Raw genomic sequence first — 22,394 nt, 5'->3', positions numbered from 1 at the left:
ACTGTTTACAGTACCCAAAATATAACAAATGGAGTTAGGGGAGCATGCAAATAAATTTGGGTTGAGAGATGTTGGCAAACTTGATCCATTGTTTTCTTGGAGATAGAGCCCCAGCGAGCAGATCTTGGTTAGCAGGTGTTTAGAACCTAAATCCTGAGTCCTAGGAAAGACACTTAGGACTTTGTGCCTAAACGTCAGTGTTTCAAAACGCCAGTGGGATTTGACTTCCTAGGAGTTCTAGGAAGGCGTTGCTCAGAGTCCAGTAACTAGGATGCAGCTATGCGACTCAAAGTCGGGGATCAACATCCTCGGAGGGGCGCTAGGACCCAGGCACCCGCCGGCCTTGGGACCTTTGGAGGAGTGAAGGCAGTAGAGGAGATTGGCAGGCAGAGTCTCTTGGAGCAACCAGACCCTTCTTGTAGAGGGCGCGAGGTTCATGGTGCAAAGGTAAAGCTGTCTAGTGCGCTCGATGAACAGCTGCAGTCAGGGGCACAGGCACCTGCACGTTGGGACAGCAGCTGGGGATCGCAGCAGCGGGTATGGACCAGCAGCAGAGCGTGCGCCAGGTGAGCCCAGCATACTGTCTGCAGACCGCTGTTCCAGGGCATGCGGATCCCTCCCCGAACCTGGCTTTGACCCTGGGTGCCGCAGAGGGTTTCCCCCAGTCTTTCCATGTTTAGTACCTGGCTTCCATCTTCCTCTCTAGGGAGATACCTGAAGTGCTTAAAGTGCCCGCCTTGGGCAATTTCTAATAGTAATAGTTCTGTCACGCGGATCTATGCATGGCCTGGCAGCGATCTTTGCTTCCCTGCCTGGCTGCTGCCTCCTGTTGCGCACGCACGCTGTTCCCACGCTCTTTCTTCTCCCGGGTGTGGGGCTCCTTGCTGTTTGACTGTGTTTCCAAAGGCCCTGCAAGATTATCTCCCTTTCCAGGAAGCCAGGCAAGGCAGCTTTAGTCCTGGGTGCTGGTGTACAGTGTAGGTAGGGTATAGGGGCAGGTGTAGGTGTCTGCATGTGTGCCTGGCGCCTCCTGCTGTTGCCGACCCAGGGCAATTTCCTGCATAGGTGCTCTCCGGGATTGAGGAGTCCCATCCTGCCCAGTGCGAGAAGATATAAGTGTACAAGGGAGGCAAGAAGGGATACCTGGGAGAGAAGCTCTTTGTGAATGTCTTCATGCCTGGGAACGGGGAGTGGGGGGCGTCACAGGTAAATGACCAAGAGCAGGGTTAAAGAAGGAGGGGTTGGTTCAAGGCTAAGAGGGTATTGCCGCATGTTTTTGAGGAGGCAACCTCACTTAACCGAAACACACTTTGTCTTGTCAGAGGTGAGGCTTGCACCAGCCTTTAAAAATAAGTCTTATTAAAGGATTTCAACTCTTCTACAGTCTTCTAATGCCTGCAGGGTACCCGTGACCACCTATATACATTGCTTTATCTGTTCCAGACTGAGGGTCTCGAGCAAACGCTCCTGCAGCAAGCTGCTGGGACCTGGGACCTTAAAATCATCCAGGTTGAACTTTGGGTCTCTCTCCAGTGCATGGGATCGTTTGGCATGCCTGCTTGGAAGGTTTTTTGACAGTCTGAAGTTTTAACCTGCAATGCTTTCTCTAAGACAGTCTTCTTCCAACTGTGATGGAAGACAGTCAAGAAAAACATTTATCCAGGGTGCTGGGGCGTGTAAGAGATAGAGAGAGGCAGAGGGCCCCACCCTCTACGGCTTTATAATCTGCCAGTTTGCTCTTTGCCAGTTCTTGCTTGCTTGCCCTCCTGACCTTGAATGGGCTATTTTAATTCTGCAGAGTTTTCCAAGTCTCTCAGTTTTCCAAGAAGTAGAAACTGAAGAAGGATAACTCATCGGTGAGAAGAACCGGGATGAGAGGTGCTGAGTGGGACTAACCAGCTCCTAGAAGCCTCAGACCATCTGTGGCTTACAGGGCACTCTCAGGCCTGGGGTCCTCTGACAGGATTTTGCCAAGTTCAGAGACAGTCTATCTTTGATTTCTCGTTCTTTGCAGTCTTGCCACAGCTTGTACTAAATTCCAGAAAATTGTGTATGGTCTGAGGTGACAGTTGATCAGGTGCATGCATAGACTGAATTTTGATTCCAGGTTGTAAAGTCAGAAATGTTTCAGGTTTATGGTCTGTGGAAACAGACCTAAGTGGTGTCCTTAGATCTCAGAGAGTATTCGGGTGGACCTTCAGAAAGGTCTGACTGACCTTGAGAATGGCTACATAACTCGGAAAAGACCTAGTTTTCTCTAGGCCCTACTTGGTCACCCTCCCACAGGCATGAAGAGAGAAGGTCCCAGACAGAAGAAGGCAAAGTGTGCTGTGTACCTCACAGGGGCATGTGTGTGCACCTTCAGTTATACTTGACACATAACAACTGACTTACCCGGGAGTAACCAAAGAGTAACTTCTCAGAAGAGCAGTTTATCAGTTCAGTAATGAAATAATGAAATTCTCATTAGAAGCAACATTGACTATTGGAATGCCCAGTATTACCAGAAATTAATAGGATAAGTACTACTTAAAAACACAAAACAAAAACAAACACTAGGGTTTTTTTTTCCATTTTATTTCAGGATGAGAAATGGGCAGAATGATTCATAGTGGTTTTCTTTAACTAAATAATTTTTAAAGAACTAAAAGAGCCAAAGCAAATTCAACTCAAGCCACAAGAACTATTATTGTCCCTCCGGGTTTTCAGAGATGAGTGTCATGGGATGTGAACATCGGTTATGTACTTGCAGTGTGCGTTGTCCTGAACACCTTCAGCAGCTCTTAGGGAATGCTCTCAGTCCCCAATGATGGAAGTACTGATTGTTTCTGTGAAGTTTTCAGATGGGAGGCATGGAGATCATACAGCTAGTGGATGGTAGAGCTGAGCAAGCTGGGTGGGCTTGGATACAAAGATCCAACTAAGCAGAGTGAAAGGGGGAGTGAAAAAGAGAGTCTGAAGGTGTAAAGGCAGTTTGTACACCTCAGTGCACATAAGGTAAAATATCCTTCGTGAGTGGGACTTTTTTCATCTTTGATTTTCTTGATTTTATCAAAATGACATAGGTATTATTTTATGTCACAGAAGAGACTGAACCCCTTATAACTATATAGATCTGAGTCAGGGGAATGAACCATCATCTATTTAAACAATTCCCAGTGGATTAAGTACTTGGATTACTTAGGCCCATATTTTACTAGCCTTGTGGATTTTTATTATTCATATGTGCCTTTGTGTGCATCTCTGTATCTATTCAGCTATTTCTAGCAAGTCAGTTCCTAGTGTTGAGAAAGCCATGTGAAGAAGCAGAGTTACTCTTAGATACGTGCTTTTTAACCACATGCCTTTCCAAGCTTTGAACTTTGGGTCCAATTCTTCTACTGATGTAGTTTTGGACTTTGGTGGATCATTTGATCTGAAGGTGTCTCATCACTTACTATCTATGACCTAAAGGTGGTAGGATGTTGGTTCCTAAAGTCTTTTCCAACTCTAAGATTATGCAAATATATACAATTGGGAGTTAAACAAATGAAATAGTCTGCATAAGGTTATATTTTATACACAGAAATAACTTCATTGTTTAATTTTTTAGAACTTTATACACAAGTACTAAATTTACATAATTTATAAACTGTTCTCCAATTCCTCCTCTGTTCCTATCAGCCCTCCTTAAATTTATGACTTCTTTTTCTACTTTGTGTGTGTGTGTGTGTGTGTGTGTGTGTGTGTACATACACTATTAAATATACCTACTGAATCCAGTTGTTATTGCCCTTATGTTCTTATCTTCCAGGATGACTATAGAAAAGTGGAAACCAATTAGGGGTGTCTCCCAGAAGAAAACTGATTCTTCTCTCTCAAGAGTCATTGATTGTCTGTAGCTTTTCATCCAGTGTTAAGACCCTGGGAAATATTTCCTCATCTATGTTGGCATGCCGTGGTTTGGTCCTGTGCAGGTCTTATGCAAGCACCCATATCATTAAGAGCCATGGGCACAATTTCCCTGACATGTCTGGAAGACACTGTCTCCTGTTCTTCTTTTAGGGACTGAGGCTCGTAAGCTCTTTCAAGTCCTCTTCTGGGATGTTCCTGAGATTTAGATGTAGGGATTGTAGTGTAGATGTCTCAGTCGGGGCCCTTTGGCCTGTCCTGAGTATCTGTAGTGATTTCTCTAGCTGCTAAGAGCAGCTGCCTTGGTAAGGAGAGTTGCATTTATTTATGGATATAAGGAGAAGTATTTAGAATACAGTTAGAGTCTGTATCAGTTTAGAAAAACGACAGTAGTATGTCCTCCTCTGGGATCCTCTCTTGCCATGTTCTCTTGGCCAGGTTTACAGTACCAGGAAGGAGTTTCCTCCCACTGAGCAGGCCCTAAGTCTGGTTAAACACCTGTCAGTTACCTCTAAGGATTAAGCAGCACTGTTGTGCCATTGGCAATATTTTGCTCAAATAACAATTGAACATGGACTCTAAGCGCTCTGGTGGCCTGGCTTATGTGAGGTAGATTTGTGTGTCGTGTCACAAGTGGGTATGTCATAGTTACTCTGCAGTTTCAGTGGATTAAATACATGGTTTATGCCTCACATTCTATGTCCAAAGTCGATTGACAGAGTGCTTGCTCCACGCAGTCTCTCAGGGAACCAGGCTGGCAGAAGCTCTGTCGCCTTGTGACTCTGCTACTTAGAACATGCAGTCTTGATGGTTTTATGGCAGGGAAGATGATAGATGCGGTCAAAACTTAACAACTGTTTTTAAATGCCTCCACTTAAGAAGGAGGCTTAGTTCCTCTATTTCTCTGTGCTTTGGTCAGAACCATTTGCATGGACCTTACTCAGATACATGGACACAGAGAAGTCCATGACCAAGAAGAAGAAGAAGAGGAGGAGGAGGCAGAGGGGAAGGAGGAGGCGGAGGGGGAAGAGGAGGAGGGGGAGGAGAAAGAGGAAGGTGAGGAGGAAAAGGAGGGAAGGCCACATACACAGCAGTCTGTATCAATGTGTTAAGGCAGATATAACAAAGTGCCAAAGGCTTGCATAGGAGAAAATTGATTCCACATAGAAATTTAGAGAAGCCCAAGATCAAGGTCCCAGCAGGACTGGCTGCTCTGAGGACCTCACTCCTTGGCTTACAGTTAGCCATCTCTCCATCCTTTATCTAGCCCTTTTTCTGCATGTCTGTGTTCTGATCTCTTCTCACACAGACACCAATCACATTGGATTAAGGGCCATGTTAATAACTTCATTTAATACTAGCCCTTTTTAAAGGCTGCCTCCAAATATAGTTACCTTCTGAAGTACTTAGGGACCCAGGCTTCAGTAAACTTGGGGCATTATAGTTTAGACCATAATTCATTGTTTCTATTAAATGACATGGGATGGAATGTAGTCACTCCATGTTTATTGGAGGAGTCATGTAAATTTCTAAAACATCATGGAATCATTCCCTCTTTATATCTTGCTTATTTCTCTGATCCCCTGCCCTCACATTTTGCAACAAAAAGTGTAATTTTTTTTTTCAGTTTTTTTTGGCATTATTCAAAAGGGCTTCATATTAATAGATGCATCAAGAATTTTTGTATTACTGGTGGTAGCAATGACTAAGAGAGACCAAGAATGGCAATGTGGGCATCTGAGAGCCTTCCTATTGGGCCATAGATACTGTGCACACTGTGTTTATGGACACAGCTCCTATTGTAAAGTTAAGTAAGGGCAATGGTGAAGCTCATTGCATCTTATGGATTGATCACCAGCATGGATCTGTGACCACGCTGCTGGCTGGACAGCATCTGATAAATTGCTATTAGCAAGGCAGTAGCTGCAATGGATTTGTCATTGTCTGTGAATGTGTAGATAGTTTTAGCTTCCTGTTTTTGAATTTTTCTATCATGGGATGAGCCGCTGATTAATTCCTGATGACAGTTATTTAAAAAGGTTCTGCTGTAGTTTTGACATTAAAACTAAAAGTCATTGTTTATTCAATGAGTCAAGGAAATAGAACATGAGGTATAAATTTGATAATGATAAAGTAATTGTCAGTGGAGGAATGATGAAATTTTAGCTTTGTTTTCTTAGTCTATTTTGCAAAGTACAAGCTTTTAAGAAAGGCGGCTTACAAGTGCATATGGCTAAATTTAAGTTGTGTTATTGAGGTGTCTACAAAAGGATTATTGATTAGATGTCAGGTAGCCAACTAGAATGTAGGAGAAATTGCCTAACCCTTTGGGATAGACAGAAATAACAAGAATGAGAAACCGGTGGGGCCAGTTCTCTAGAAGTCCTTAGCCTATCATGCTGTTTAATGGACAGCAAGGATTTTTCTTAGTGATACAAGAAGTGATAGTGGCTTATATCTCTGTGTGTCTTAGATGTGATGAAATCTAGCAGCAGTGGCAAGGACCAGAACCAGAGTCCCTGTCTCACAAGCTGTGTCCCTTCCCCTCCACGAGCCAATGTATCCATTCTCTGGCATGCTATTGTCTGGCCTCAGCCTTCTGATGTATGGCCCAATCACTAATGTGTCCCTGAAATGAGTGTCTCTTTAGGAGTGAGGTCCATAATGTCTTAATCTATTTGTATTTCTATAACAAAATGTCCAAGATTAGGAACTTTATGAATATCAAAATTATATTTCCCATAGTTCAGTAAGATTGGAAAATCTAAGATCAAAATGTCAACCTGTTGGGCTTGGCGGCGGGATGGCTGCCTGCTTCAGGGTGGCATATTGCTGCTATATCATCTAGATTGGGGAGGACCATGCCTTCACATGGTACAAGGGACAAAAACTGTGGTAAGTGGCACAGTTCCCTCTATAAATTCTTTTAATAATTGCAACCAATCAATTCATGAGGTGGAGCCTTACAAAGGGCCACCTCCCTATGTTATACCTTTGGGGATTAAATTGCTAACATGTATTTTGAAGGATACATTCAGACTACACCATTTTCCCCCTAGCCTCCAAAATTCGTGTCCTTCTCACACTTATTCCATCCCAATAGCCTACAACACAAAGTCTCAATTTACTCAGTACCAACTCAAAAGTCTGAAGTCCAGAGTCTTATCTGAATCAGTTATGAGTAAGACTCAAAGCAAGATTAATCTTAAGGCAAATTACCCTCCAACCATGGGCTATGGAATCAAACAAGTCATGCAGTATAGACATTCCCATTGTGTGTGAGTGTGTGTATGTGTGTGTGTGGGGGGGTTATACTGCTTTGTACTGCTTCCACTAAATACCCAAGATTGGATGATTTACAAAGAAAAGAAATCCATTTATTTTTTGAAGACATTTACTTAGTTTTATGTGTATGTGTGTTTGCCTACTTCTATGATGTGGTTTTCCTGCAGGCCTGGTGCCCACAGAGACTGGATTCCCTCCAACTATAGTTACAGACAGTTGTGACCTGCTGTGTGGATGCTGGGTCTTCTGCAAGAGCAACAAGTGCTCTTAACTTCTGAGCCATCCCTCTATCCCAAGAAATATATGTCTTTAGCCCAGAGTCATGGTCTTACCCCCATGGCTCTGCTAAGGACTGTCCTGGTTGGGGACTCTGCAGCAGTTCCAACCTCACCCTTCTGATCACATTCCCTAGAGATGAGACTCTGTGGTGGCTCTGCTTCCTATAGCAAGTCTTTACCAGGGCCCCCCTCTCTATTTGATCTATCTTTAAAAATATAGGTCAAGGAATAACATGGCTCATCTCCTGAATGTATGTAGCATTAACACAGTGTGAACATCACCAAGGTTTTCTGTCCATGTCCTTGAGCAGTGGCCATTGCTTCACCTGGCCCTGTTGAACCATGACTGGGGCTGCCAGAGAATGACCTTTGGTGGACCCCGGGCACCAGGCAGCTCCATGAAAGCTTCCTACCTTTGCGGAACTCTGGTCCCCTATGGTGGAACTGTGGCTTTATAAAGAAGAGGGGCTACAGCTGGTATTCCTGCTCTGTATTGCCTTCTGCCATGCTATGATACAGCAAGAAGGCCCTTACTAGAAGCCAAGCAGGTGTGAGCATTTAGATTTCCTGGCCTCTTAGAACCATAGCCAGCAGGAAACATTGGTAACATCCACAAGGCGCTAACTCTGCTTTCTAGCTCACATGTCTATTGAAGGATGCTTTGCAGAGACCAATCCGTAAGTCGACCATTTTCTAGAAGGAAGATGACTTGGCCAATATCTGAATATTCATGAGTCCTTTACCACTGCACACACTCCAGGCAGTCACGTGGGTTACATAGTAAGAAAGAGATGATCTTTCTGCATGTTTAGCACCTGCTTTCTACTTCTGCTTAGAATTCTCGGGAGAAAATTCTAGACCGTTTTTGTTTACAATACAGCACTTTAGAAAGTTGGTAAGTTGTTCTGGCTCTGGCATTGTTGGTGACAAAATGACGTTGGGAAGACTGGGGAAGGACCATATTGACACAGAAGCTCTTTGCAAGAGAGTCCATTGTCCAGAATTTCTGCTCCAAGAGAACCATTTGTGACACTCATTTTCATGCCTCTGAGAGAAAAACTCAGGTTTTTTTCCTTCTTCTAGAACAGCACTTTCAAGGGGCAGTAGCCACTGGAGCATGCTTATCATCAGTCTTTCGTTGAGCAGATTTTGCCACCTCAGGAAGGGCATTTGTGAGGTGGCACATACCAGTTCTCATGATACTGCTACTTGTGTGGCATGTTTAACTTCCATCAGAAAGGTCACAGTTCACCCACAATCTTTGCAGCAGCAGGAAGGATGCCATGGGTACAAGAAACACATAGGGATGGGGTGTTGAATGAACAGGACAGTGACTGTAGGGAAGGACAAAGGAAGGGATGGAAAGGAACTATGCATGGAGGGAGGGTGGCGCAGTGTGTCACAGCACATAGGGTCTGCAGCGATATTGTCTGATATTGCAGGCACAGACAAGGTTCTGCATCTGTTTCAGGCCCTGTGTGGTAACCTGAGAGCTGAGGCATTAATGGGTTGCCACTCACTTCTCAGTTCGGTGGGTGAATTGGTAAGGAAGCTTTGGGGGTAAAAATGAAGCCCCCAGGAGAAGAATGGAAGGAAGGAGGCTAGGGACAACTACCATTGGATCCCACCTGTCAGATGGCCTCTTGACTCAGCCCAGGTATGGCTGCACTACCCTGTCTTCCTCAGTTCCTTCTCCTGCCTTTACAGCAGTGGCTCTCAACCTTCCTGATGCTCTGACCCTTTAATACAGTTCCTCATGTTGTGATGACCCCCAACCATGACATTATTTCATTGCTACTTCATAACTGTAATTTTGTTTCCATTATGAATCGTAATATAAATATTGGAAATGCAGGATATCAGATACTCAGCCTCCCCTTCAAAAGTGGTCGAAGCCCACAGGATAAGGGCCACTGCTTTAAAGGGACTTTTTCAGACTATAGGACCTCCTTTGCTCCCACCACTGCCCATGTGGGTTGAAATCTGGAGTGATGTGGGAGTATGCGTGGTAGGAGAGAAGAAGGGCAGCCTGGGATAGTTGCTTTGCACTCTAGCTTCTCCTCACTAAAAGGTCCATACAACAGATGACTAGGAAGCCCCTTTACGGTGTGAAGAAAAGGTCAAGAAAGAGAGGTAGGGAAGATGAAGAAAGGAAGAAAGGAGGAGTCAGGTGAGTGCTAGAGAAACATTGCAGGAGCCAGCTGCAAGGACAGCCTGGGAAGGTGTTGTCCTGTTGGACACAGCCAGAAGTGAAGGCCCCCTTTGTCTTGTAACACTCCTGAAGAGAGTGGGGAGTGAGCTGTGTGGGCATTTGGGGAGAAGTATTCCCAGCAGGAGGAACAGCAGGTGTGGAGGTCCTAGAGGAGCTGTTGTATTTGAGGTGAAGCAGGGAGGCTATGAGGCAACAAACAGCAAGGGAGGCAGTGGGGTTGAAAGTAACCATTCTTAGAAAGCCAGAGTATGGAGACCTTATGGTCCCGGTGGGAACTGATAGCATCTGGCTGAGATCACATGTGCTCATCCAGAAAGTTCTGGAGGATATCTCGGAGAACTAGGTAAAGAGATGAGCTAAAAGACCACTGCCATAATCCAGTCTGGAGAAGATGTGCCTTTGGCCAGGATGGTAGCAGTTGGGATAGTGAAGCACAGTTAAGTTCTCCTAAATGAAGTAAACAATGTTTGTATGGGGGTAGAATGCAGGGCATGAGTGTTGCAGGATATTTGATTGCTCTGTGAACCCTGAGATAGTGTTACTTGCTGAAAAAAGCTGTTTCTAGTTGTGGTGTGGCTCAGCCTTAGTACACACATTTAAGCACTCTGGCTGGAAAAAAGACATACCCTTAGTATATATCTTTAATCCCAAACAATTCCCCTAATACACACCTTTAATCTCAAACAACAAAGGTAAACTTAGTTTGTAGAAGGAAGTACTCATTTTTAAAAGTGATGCCTAATTGAGGGGCAGACAAAGTGATGAATCAGAGAAAGATTTGATAGAATAGGATGTATATAACTCTGATGAGAAGAGAGAGAAAAGAAAAGTTACTTAAGAGAGCAATGCACACACACACACACACACACACACACACACACACACGAGAGAGAGACAGAGAGAGAGAGAGAAAGAGAGAGAGAGAGAGAGAGAGAGAGAGAGAGAGAGAACAGAGTCTGTTTTATCTCAAGAATTTTACAGAGACAGGTTGAAGAAAGAACAACCTAGACACAGGTGAAGACAGAACAAGCTAGAGAATGAGCAGGAGCCAGAAGTTTAAAAACAGACTGCCAGAGTTAGTTTGAAGCCATACAGAGCAAAAAGTCAGAGGCTAAGAGAGAAGCCAGATTAAATCAGTTAGCATGGAGAGGAGTTTGAGGCAGAGCATTAGAATTGACCAGCCAGCTAGAAGTCAGAGAGAACTAGAGCAGGTGAGTCTCAGAGGCTGAAAACATTCTAGTCCTAGGTAGGATTGCACAAGGCTAGAAGCTCTCATGACCAGGTCTAAGTTAGCAACCTAGAGAAAACAATTACATCAGGTGAGTAAAAGATAATTTACATGTGAGAAAGTCAAAGGTGATAGAATCTCTCTCCAAAGTCCGTCCCAGATCTCACACAGGGCGAGCTTTTGCCTCATTCCATTGGTCAGGTTTGCTGTCCATGCACATCTATTTTTGCTCATAGTCCCATGATTCTTCATGAGTTGCCACAGATAGTCTGGGCTGATACCACCACTGTCTGGAGAGATCTAAAACCAGACCTTGAGTGCAGCAGTTCACCATGTCATGGTCAAGACCTTCCCCTGGAGTTCGAAATCCTTGAGAGCCAGAAAGATAACTATGAGAGAGATAGGGGGACTGTGTTTTATTGACAAAAAAAAAATTGTTGTTCATAGTAACTGAACCATGACCAGTGGGAAAATGAGAACCAATGAATCAGATGGATTATTTCATAAAGATGTAGGTTTATTTTATGTGTATGTGTGAATGCCCTGCTTGTACATATGTGTTCCATGTGTGTACCTTGGGGTCCTAACACTAGTAGAAGCCATCAGATTCCTGCAGCCAGAGCTGTGTGTGGCTGTAAGCTGTTGTGTGGATGCTGGAAACTGAGCCTGTGCCCTCTGTAAGATCTGTAAACACTCTTAACTGCCGAGTCATCACTTAGCTCCCTCCCCCCAGAAATCATTTTTGGTACAAGGGATTGAATGGTAGACAGGAGAGTGCACTGTTCTAGTTTCATTGTGTTTCCATGACAAACACCGTGGTCCAAAGCAATGTGGGGAGGAAAGGGTGTATGGATTATTATAAGTCACAGTCCATCATTGAGAGAAAGCAGGGCAGGAACTTGAAGGTAGGCTTGCTGGCTCTTTCACCCAGCCTTGTTCCTAACCAGGGAACTTAGTCACTGCCAGGGAAGTATAGCAGAATCCGTGGGCAAACGGTGCTTCAGAACCTCTCTCATAGGCTCCTGCTCCACTAGCTTCCTCACAGAGCCCAGGGCCACCTGGCCAGGGTTGGTACCTCCCACCATGGCCTGAGCCTCCATGTGCCCATAAGCTCATTAGATCTAGGCAGTACCTCAACTGAGGCTCTGCTATCAGATGACTCTGGGTTAAGCTCAGTTGCTAGTTACATTGGCTAGGACATTGTCTTTCAGCTAGTTCAGTGGCCAGTGCCAAGCAAGAGTCAGCAGGAGGCAAGAACAACTGCATCACCAAAGTCTGATTTACAGTGAGGGTGACAGACACAGAGGTCTTCTGGGACCTTACTTTCCAGGGAGTCTGCCTGGTCCAAGATGCTTTTACAAGTTGTTCTCATCACCCTTCTGGGTCTAACCTGTAAACAATATGTCTGACCTGTGGTTCAGACCTGTCTGGCTGCGTGTGTGCTTCGATGCTAGGTTGCCAGAGCACAGCTCAGAGGAGATAGGACTCAATGTGAGAGTCTCTAGCCTGGCCAGAGTGAAAGGTTCTGAGGGGCTCTGGCCTGTCTGGAACTGCCAAAGTGTTACAGCTCTATGAGGCCGGGGGAGGGGGCAGGGGAGGCAGTTCTCCACTACCTTTGCAGCAGTAGTGACGAGCTGGGGTGGTCGGCTAGAAACCATGGCTGGAGCCACGAATCACGTGGTGGGAAGTGGCTGCAACCAGCAGCGATCAGTAGCAGGTAGCAGAGCCAAGGTCCAGTGATGACTTCTTTGGGAGAGAAAACTCTTCCCTGAAGTGTTACAGCTCAGTAAAACAGCCACCGTCAGACAATTCTTGGTGAAATAACTCCTGCACTTTACGCATAGGACCTTATAAACATTCCAGGAGTAGGGTGGGATTCAGGGGTAGATGCTTCCCATTGGCTCAGTCTGAGATGTTAGGGATGCTCTATTTGCATGGGAGAGGACTTCAGGTGTTAGTTGTCCCTACATGACTGGTTGTCATGGCCCTCGCAATGTGATGTCGTGGTTACACATTCCAGGACAGGTAGAGCACGGCAGAGAGCTGGTTCCAATGCCTGCCATTCTCAGTTATGAGATTTACGAGGGGACTTTGAACCTTCAACCTTACCAGTTCTGGCTGATGGCATGGTCCACTTGCCCTGCATAGATCCTCTGTAGAAATAATACTAGGAAGTCTCTCAGCACAAATTCATCTGGCTGAAGATTCTCCAGGTCCAAGAGTACTCCGACAAGAGTGCTGAGTTGTTATTTTCTCATGCTCAGGAGCTGAGATGTATCCATTTCCTTGCAGGTTGCTGTAACAAAATATCATACACCCTGGGGTGACCTAAACAACTGCAATTCAGTTCTTAGTTCTGAAGGCTGAAAGTCTAACGTCAGGGTGCTGGGTGCTGGGTGCTGAGTGCTTGGTGCTGGGTGTGTTCTGGTGAGATGTTGCTTTCTGACTTGTGCACACCTGTCAACATCCTGCTATGTCTCCATTTCTCTCTCTCTTTCTCTCTTACACATACACACTCTATCTGCATGTGTGTATGTGCATTGTGTGTGTGAGCATGTATTTACATATGTACATATGTCTGCATGTGTGTGCATGTGTTTGCATATGTACATGTTTGTATGTGTGCATGTTTGTGCATGTGTGTGTGTCGGTGAACATTGCAGTTCTTATGAGGATGATAGTATTATTGGATTAGGGCTCCTTATCCTCATTTAACCCTAACTGCCAGTTGAGGCCTCTTCTCTAAGTACAGACTCATTAGGCATCGTGGCTTCCACTGGGGATTTGGGAAGATAGTTATATTTGTAACAGTTAAATGCTGCAAGTTAAAAAAAAAATTTGCTTGAAGTATGTGTGTTTACAATAAACTAAACCACACACCTTTTAAAGTATACCATTCATGAGTTTATTTTTCTAAACTGGGATCTCACTATGTAGTAGTGACTGCCATGGAGCTCACTGTACAGATCAGACTGGCCTCAAACCCACAGACATCCACCAGCCTTTATCTTCCAAGAACTAGGATTAAAGGTGTAGACCATCACATCCCATCTCCATTCTTAAGGTTGTTTGTTTGTTTGTTGTTTGTTTCTCTGTGTAGCCCTGGCTGTGCTAGAACTCACTCAGTAGACCAGGCTGGCCTCGAACTCAGCCATCTACCTGCCTCTGCTTCCCAAGTGCTGGGATTAAAGGCAGGCACCACTACCGCCTAGCTCCATTCTTAAGTTTTGATGAAGAATTTCATTGTGTAATGTGCAATCACTACCGTTGTGTGATATAATCCAGTTCCATCCACTCTGCCTTCCTAGAGTCAGTTCATGACCAGAGTCATGAAGCATCCACTGATCTTCTATTACTGTGGACAAAGTTGCCTTTGTCTATGCCAATTATACCATGCAATGTAATGGATTCAAATGCCCACCATAAATAACTAGGCTCAAATGTTTGAACATTTGGTCCCCAGATGGCAGCACTGTTTTGGGAGGTTGCAGGACCAATAGAAGTTAGGACTAGTTAGAGGAAGTGGGTCACTGTGGAGAGGGTCTGGAGGCTGTATAACCTTGCTCTGCTTTCTGTCCTCATCTCTGCTTCCTGTGCCACTGAAATGTGAGCAAGCACATTTCTGCTGCCACAGCCAAGGGGCCGTTCCTGCTACCATGCCTTGCCCACAATGGTGGCTTGCACCTCACCTTATACCACAAACAGCTGAAACCTTCCTCCCTTCATTCCTTTAACAGGTCTTAGGTAGTGAGAAAAGTAACACATGTATGTGACCCTTTGTGGCTGTTCTCTTTAACTCAGTGTGTGTGTGTGTGTGTGTGTGTGTGTGTGTGTGTGTACACAAATAATCTGCAGTTTTCCACTTCAGATCTTTTAGTTTTTCATTGTATGGGTGTACTACAATTCATTTATTCCTGGACTCATGGACCTTTGAGTAGTTTCCAGGTCAGGGGTAGTATTTAAAAAGCTGCCTTGAGCAGGGCAGTGGTGGCCCACGCCTTTAATCCCAGCACTTGGGAGGCAGAGGCAGGCAGATTTCTGAGTTCGAGGCCAGCCTGGTCTACAGAGTGAGTTCCAGGACTTCTAGGACTACACAGAGAAACCCTGTCTCGAAAAAACTAACTAACTAAATAAATAAGTAAAATAAAATAAAAAGCTGTCTTGAACACCTAGAGAGAAGCTTTTGGACATAAATGACTAGTGGCAGTGGCATGGTTTTAGGGTGAATGTGCTGTATATTTAATAAGAAAATGCACAAAGTGATTGTACCAATATATGTAGCCAGATAGGAGAATCTGGAACAACTGCATTTTTGCCACAGCGGTGACCATGTAGTGAAATATCCTTGTGGTTCATTCGCTTCATTGATGACAGATAGTGAACATTTTCCATGTGATTACTGTCCATTTTTATTTCTGATATTGTGAGATTATTAAAAATTTTATCCTGTTTTTAATTAGATTGTTTATCTTCTGATTATCAACTTGCAGGAATGTGCACACATATACACACAAATTATATATTTAATGTAACATGTTAAATATATTGTTATATTTATTATTATACAATAATTATATATGTTAATTATATACAATATATTTAATATGTTATATTAAATATATAATTTGTGTGTATATGTGTATATAATTTATGTGTGTGTGTCCATGTGTGTGTCTCTGTGTGGTGTATATATGTGTGTATCTTTGTGTGCCCCCCCCTCTGACAACCACTGTCCCTCAGCTGTCTCTAGTCTTGTGAGGTAAACGTATCCCAGATATATTTTCCTTCCAGTCAGTGACTTCCCTTGTTCTTTCTTAGAGGCACTATACAAGAACAGACTGCTAAGTTTCAGTTGGACTCCAAGACACCCTTTCTTTCTTTCTATTGCACATTCCTTTTACATTTTTTCCCCTAAGCGATCTTTGCCAACTCCACAATTGTAAACATTTATGTTTACTTCTAGAAGTTTCTAAGCCTTGGATTACTTGCTGAATTCTATGACCCATGTGGTTAATGTTTGTGAATGGTGTAACATAAGGGTCAGAGTTTTTACTTATGAGCTTTCTTTGTTCTGTTGTTTTGTGTGCACCATCAGCCTTGCGCCATTGCTGACAGACTCTGTCCTCTCAGTGAGTTCCATGGAAGTGCTGCTGAAGCTGCGTTGATGTGTGATGATGTACCTGGACAGTATAGTGTTCCAGTTTCCTGTTTGTCTGTCACCATACCACCAGCATCTGCTTTGTTCACTGTGGCTTTCTATTCAAGCTTAGAGGCAGGCTTAATCTTTCAATTTTGTTTGCAGAATTCACTGAGTTATTGTAGACCTTTTGTACTCTACACAAGTTTTAGAATCATTTGGTCAGTTTCTGGGTCGGAATGGCATTGAGTAGATCCAACCACTTTTGTTGGTTGTCCCAGCAACAACAATGCAGCAGCTATGAAACCCAGTGGGACTTGACGAGCCGGGGTTTTCCCAAACCTTTTCGTTGGTGTCTTAGCTTTTAGCAAGGAGAGCCACAGAGAAAGGTTCGTGCTTCCCAACATCATCATTAATGGTGCTGAAAATGTCAAATTCCCAAATCCTCATTACTAGCATATAGAAAACAGGTGACCTGTGTTTATTGGCCTTGTGGTCTGAGGTTTGCTGAATTCCCTTATTGGGTCTGGTGGCTGTTTTGCAGTCTTTAGGGGGCTTTGTGCACACATATGCTTCTGAAGCATCCTTATCTAACCTGTGTCTCCTTTCTTCCTTTAGTGCAGTGCCTAGGTGATGTACTCCTGGGCTTTGATGTGAGAGGCACTGAGGAATTTTCCACTAAGGATCATACTGATTATCCCTTCTTTTTCTTTTCTGAAGCTGTGGATGGAACAAACGGCCTTTAATAAATGGTCTCATTGAGGTTTCTTATCTAGTAAGTACATGTAGGGAGTTGGCAGATGTTTCCCCTGCATCTATTAGATGCTGATAAGTGGTTTTCTTTTATTCTAGTGAAGTGATGAATTACATTGCTTTACTGTAATAAAACACATACAATATAAAAGTCGCCATTTTAAAGTGTCTGGTGAAATATGCCTGACTGGGCAACCACAACTCCCACCTAGTTCCAGCTGTTTTAAAATATCACCCTGAAAGGGAATCCCATGCTCTGAATTTCCAAACCTTGGCAACTACCTGATTGATATGTCAGCATTTGTCAGTATAGACTGGATAGTTTGTGCAAACGGACCATACTTTGTGGCCTTTTATCTGGCTCCTTTAACTTAGTATGCTTACAAGGCCAATTTGTGTTGCTATTTGAATCTGCACTTCAGTACATTATTGTTTCTTAGTCTTATCAGCCTGGCCTTGAACTCATACCTCTAAGGGTGGCGTTTTACAGGTTTTTAAGAGTCTTGTAGTTTTAGCTCCCAAATTTAGCATTTTTCAGTTTCTTATTTGATTAGATCTTTAAGTTTTAAACTATGTATTTTGATCATATTCATTCTTCCTCCCTCAAGCTCTTCCTGGACCCACCCTGTTTCCTTATCCACCCGACTTTGTTCCTTCTCTCTCTCCCCATCAAGGCCAGTTTCTACTGTCCACAGCTTCATGATTGCGAGGTCTATCACTGGAGCATGGTTGGCTTGCCAGGGACTATACACCTAGAGAAAATCAAATGTCTTCTCCCAGCAGTAACAATTGCCAATCATTCCAAGGCTAGGAGTGGGATTTCATGCCTTGCTCCCCTCTCTGTGCTGACACTTGATCTGGTTTGTGCTCGCACAGGTCTTGTGCATGCTGTCCAAACTGCCATGAGTCCGATATGTGTCACTTTTCTGCTATGTCCAAAGAAGCTGTTTCCTTAGAGTCATCCAAAGACGACTCTCATATTACATATGTCCCAATGAGTCACTTTTGTTTCAAGAACCCATAGAGGGTGCATGTGTGCATGTAAATGTGAGTTGTGCGTGCGTGTGTGTGTGTGTGTGTGTGTGTGTGTGTGTGTGTGTGTAAGCATATGTGTGAGTATATGTGAGTGTGAATGTGAGTGTGTATGTGTATATGAGTTGTGTGTATGTGTGTGAGTGTGTATGTATGTGTGTATGAATTGTGTGTGTGTGAGTGTGTGCATGTTTAAGGCAATGTTTATGCTGGTATTGTATAGGAATATCCTCTTAGCCAAACAATTGTAATCTTGGGGCATTTGGCTATGCCCGATTACAAAAGATTATTCCAACTAGGCTTGTTGACTGTTTACATCTCCTCCTAAGTCACAGGACCCTCACCTGTGAGCTCCTATCCCCTATTGTATGCAAACTCTGCCCTAATTACACTTGACCTTGGGAAATGGCTAGAATATAGAGACTGGGGAAGACTAGGAGGATGTAGGCTCTTATCTGCATCTACCCCACAGGTAAAGACTTTCTAGTGTGAACTTTTGCAGGGGAGCAGCCCCCATATTCCAGTAAATAGCTCCTCACTTATGATCTGTAGGTAAGCTCTACAAGCTGATTGGTTCCTGCAGAGTAAAGCTTGGTGGACTTGTAGCTTGGTTGGTCATTGGGACCTGTGGAGGAGGGGTAGGCATTGCTTATGACTCCCTGGGAAGGGACATTTGTAACAGCTGGTGATTTCAACAGGAATAGACTCACCGATATGAAAGCTTTGAGATCTCAGTGAGAACTTCATCATGCACAGCACTGGCCATATTTCTTTGTCAAAGGCTTATGTTGGGTTTTTATAACTTCTAAAAGTAGGTGACTCAATGCTTAGAGAAAGCAAGTAGTTACATCAGGTGGGAGTTCAGGTCAATGGTAAACAGAAAAGAGGTGTTGAAAATTTTCGTTATCTAAAGACACAAACATAAGAGCAACTCAGAGAAATAAGGCATGCAGAGTTCAAAGCTCTTACTACTGAGCTGTTTCCCACATGGTGGCTAGTATTATAGAAATAATTTCTATCTGCTTTGTGCCTATACACTGGACCAAATTTATATTATCTCTTCTCCCAGTCTCCTCCCTACCCCCCAACCCCCACCCCAGGTCTCTTTTTACAAAACTTTATTGTCCTTAAAACACCATAGCGGACTTGTCTTTCTGGGTTTGAATCATTTATAGTAAGAAAAAATGAAATCAAATGCTCTGCTGGGAATGCATTGCCATTGTGTATAAAAAAAAAAAAAATCACACTGACTTCTGTGAGTAAACCGGGCCTCTGCAGACTTCCAGGGCTCAGAAAGAGTGATTGGAGACACCCCAAATCTACCCTCTTCTTGTTCTTCGTCTGATAGTGTTCTATGGCAATTCTCTGTGGAATGGAGCTTCAGCATCAAGCACAAGTTGTGTCTCGGAAAAATCAAATAATCAAATAAATAAATAAATAAATAAATAAAAAAGTGTTTCCTTGGAGATGTTCAATGATATAACACCGGAAGTGACATGCTGCAGAGCAAATGTCAGATTCCAAGAAGGAAGACACTTCCTGTTAGAAGGCTTCTAGAACTGCCCTAGCAGCCAAAGCAATGCAAATCAAAAGTGAGGACTTCTAAGTGGCGGTCTTGTTCCTCAGGTCGGAGTTAGAAACACACATTCTCTGGTCTTGCAATCTGTGTTCTGGCAGATTGCCCACTCTGATCTATGTTAAAGTTTGGTTGCCACTGGTTTGGAGAACCCGGAAAGCTTCCTTCCATGTGACCCAATCTATTTCTGTCTATGATATGAGGTATGAAGAAGTTATCAGTCATGCCCCAGCTCCTGTTGCCTTGGAGACATTTAATGACATAACACCGGAAGTGCCATGCTGCAGAGCAAATGTCAGATTCCAAGAAGGAAGACGCTTCCTGTAGAAGGCTTCTAGAACTGCCCTAGCAGCCAAAGCAAGAGGATTAATATCCACAGGAGGTGTTAATGCAGGGCTCTCTGGCTGAGCTGCCATCTCCTAGCACCTGGGACTGGGAATGAAATGAATTTCCAAGTGCTTAAAAGCTGTTCTTGCAGCCAAAGTCTCAAAGGTTGACTTTAGCAATCCAAGCAGGAAGCAAGAAACTAACATCCCTGGGTGGGTCTGGTTGTAGGGATGCCCATGGAAGGAAGTCTTGGCAAAGAGATGACTTTCTTCATCTCACTGGGAAAGGGTGAGCCACGTACTCATTGGTTGACTGGGACTACCTGGAGGCTGGCCTGCCTCTCTGCTCTCTTCTGGTCTTTAAAATAATACTGCTTATTCTTCCTAGTTTGTAAGTTCTTCAGGCCTAGCAGTAGACACAGAAGACCCTCTTGATGTCTTGCTTTATATTCTAGTCCTGTTCTGGGGACAAGTATCAGCATTGGTACTGAGTGGACACTTTCTGGTCTCTAGACTCAAACTTCTGGACCTCACAAAATGCACATCTTGGGGAAGCATCCACTGTATGTACAGGTGCACTCCTTACGGGGTTCATAGCAGGTTCAGCACAAGGCCTTTGAGTCTCCACTTTTCTTGCTCTTCAAGTATTCATCAATTGTTACCACCTCTAGGTCTTCATGGAAATCTTCTATAATGCCACTTTTTCTAGTTATTCAACCTCCCACTTTGAGTAGCCATACCTTATCTATCTTCTTGGCAACATATTATAGTTCTCTGCGCTCAAACTCATCTTTCTCTCCTGAGTTAGGGTTTTAATCTCATGGTAAGTATGAACACACTTGTGTATAAGTACGTGTGTGTTCCTGCCTGGGCTGTCAAATGTCCTTTATATCTCTCTCTCTCATGGTGCCCTGGGTAGTGGTAGGACTTAGTGTCTTAGGTATGCAGATGAAAAAGAACTGAAGGAAGAGTCTGTTTGATAACGTCCTCCGATATTCTTAGCCTAAATGTCCTCTTCTCTGAGAAAATATCTATAGCCCTACTTCAGGATTTATCACATCAAATTTATTTATTTATTTATTTATTTATTTATTTACTATTTATAGACAGAGTCTTACTGTGAAACTCTAGCTGGTGTGGAACTCACTGTAGACACCAAGTAAGCCTTGTTTTTGCAGCAATTTTCTTGCCTTTGCTTCCTAAGAGCTGGGGTTTTATACTTCTATCAGCACACCAGGCCTCTTTGACATATTTCAATGCTCTTAAATACCTTCACCACTCCTAGGGGATTTATTGTTTATCTTCCTAGACTTCCACCCCAGTGGTCTAAATTCATAGAAATTGAGATCCTTTCCTTCTTATTTTCTGGTGCAGAGTCAGCATGTCATACACAGTAGGGTCTCAGTATAGTAGGGTCATAATGAATGGACTATGGTATGCTTAGGAGTAAATGGTGTACCTGTCAAGGTGTGTGTGCATCCCAGCGGGGGAGGGCCTGCTTAGAACCCTAGACTTGTTTGCTTGCTGTTTTCTGCTTGCTTGTTTTCAAACAGGGTTTTACTCTGTAGCCCAGGATGGCCTGGAACTTATTATGTAGCATTGGCTGGCCTTCAGTTTAAACCAGTTCTCCTGCCTCAGTGTTGGGATTAAGCAACAACACCCGATTTGCTGATTAGTTTTCTGTCAACCTGTCATATGTTCAAGTGATCTGGAGAGAGGGAACCCAATTGAGAAAGGGCCTCCATCAGACTAGCCTGTAGGCAAGTCTGTGGGACATTTTCTTGATTAATGATTGATGTTAAATGGTCCAGCCTGCTTTCTTGTGGGTGGTGCAATCCTTGGCAGGTGGTTTAAGAATTGTTTAAGAAAGCAGGCTGAGCAAGCTATGTGGAGTAAGCAAGCCACTTGGAGGTGTTCCTTCGTGGCCTCTGTTTCAGTTCTTAGCTCCAGGGTCCTGCCCTGACTTCTCATAATAACTGACAGTGATCGAGGTGAAATAGATGAAATAAGCCCTTTCATCTCCAAGTTGGTTTCCTCGTGATATTTGACACAACAACAGACAACAAGCTAGGACACTCAAACAAACCTGGACTGCTAACCTTACTCTTGAGACATTTAGGAAATCTTACTCTTACATGCATTTGCACATTCACAGATATGCACTGCACCTTGCTTGATATATTGTGCTTGTCGGTAACTTTGTTATGTAAATCAAAATATACACCTTGATTCAGAATGTCTAAAATCTCAAGTACTATATATGAATATTAAAGGAGCCATATTTAATGGAAGCCAACACTTCATCACTTGGCAAACATCTTTAGCTAGACAATAAATAGATTTGTTTCCTTAATGTAGATTGTCACACAGGGTAGTTATGTAAAGGAAGCAGAACATATAGGCAACTTCTACACAGAAAGGTAATTTCAGCACCGGGCACTTTCTGTCTCTCTCTTCTTTGTGTTTATCATCCCTGGCTCAGGAGTCACTGTCTAGTTGTCTAGTGTGTTTATAGACTCTAGTTCCATCAAGGTTAGATGTGCCTCTGTCTCTTTGCTCATACTGATTCCTCTGATTTAGTAAGTCCCTACTCAGGGTCTAGCTAGCAATCCTCTTTCTCTTGCAAGCCTTTCACAATTATCATAGTAACCAGAAAAGAATGACAGCACCATTCAT

At 43.6% G+C, this 22,394-nt stretch overlaps 1 protein-coding gene across 5 annotated transcripts in view; it reads left to right on the top strand.

Moving 5' to 3' along the window:
• Positions 1-360: 360 nt before the first annotated feature.
• The window catches only part of Pde8b (phosphodiesterase 8B), a 248,075-nt gene continuing 226,041 nt past the window's right edge, over positions 361-22,394 (top strand). For 3 of the 5 annotated variants that reach the window (XM_031360583.1, XM_031360582.1, XM_031360579.1), the window contains exon 1: positions 408-566. In XM_031360583.1, coding sequence (XP_031216443.1) covers positions 540-566 — 27 coding nt within the window. In that variant the 5' untranslated portion in view covers positions 408-539. Of the gene's footprint in view, positions 567-22,394 lie in introns of all 5 variants that reach the window. The other 2 variants (XM_031360580.1, XM_031360581.1) reach the window with 2 other exon arrangements.

This window comes from Mastomys coucha, unplaced genomic scaffold (assembly GCF_008632895.1).
Source record: "Mastomys coucha isolate ucsf_1 unplaced genomic scaffold, UCSF_Mcou_1 pScaffold8, whole genome shotgun sequence".
Taxonomy (NCBI): Eukaryota; Metazoa; Chordata; class Mammalia; order Rodentia; family Muridae; genus Mastomys; species Mastomys coucha.
This window is presented reverse-complemented; position numbering and strand designations above follow the sequence as displayed.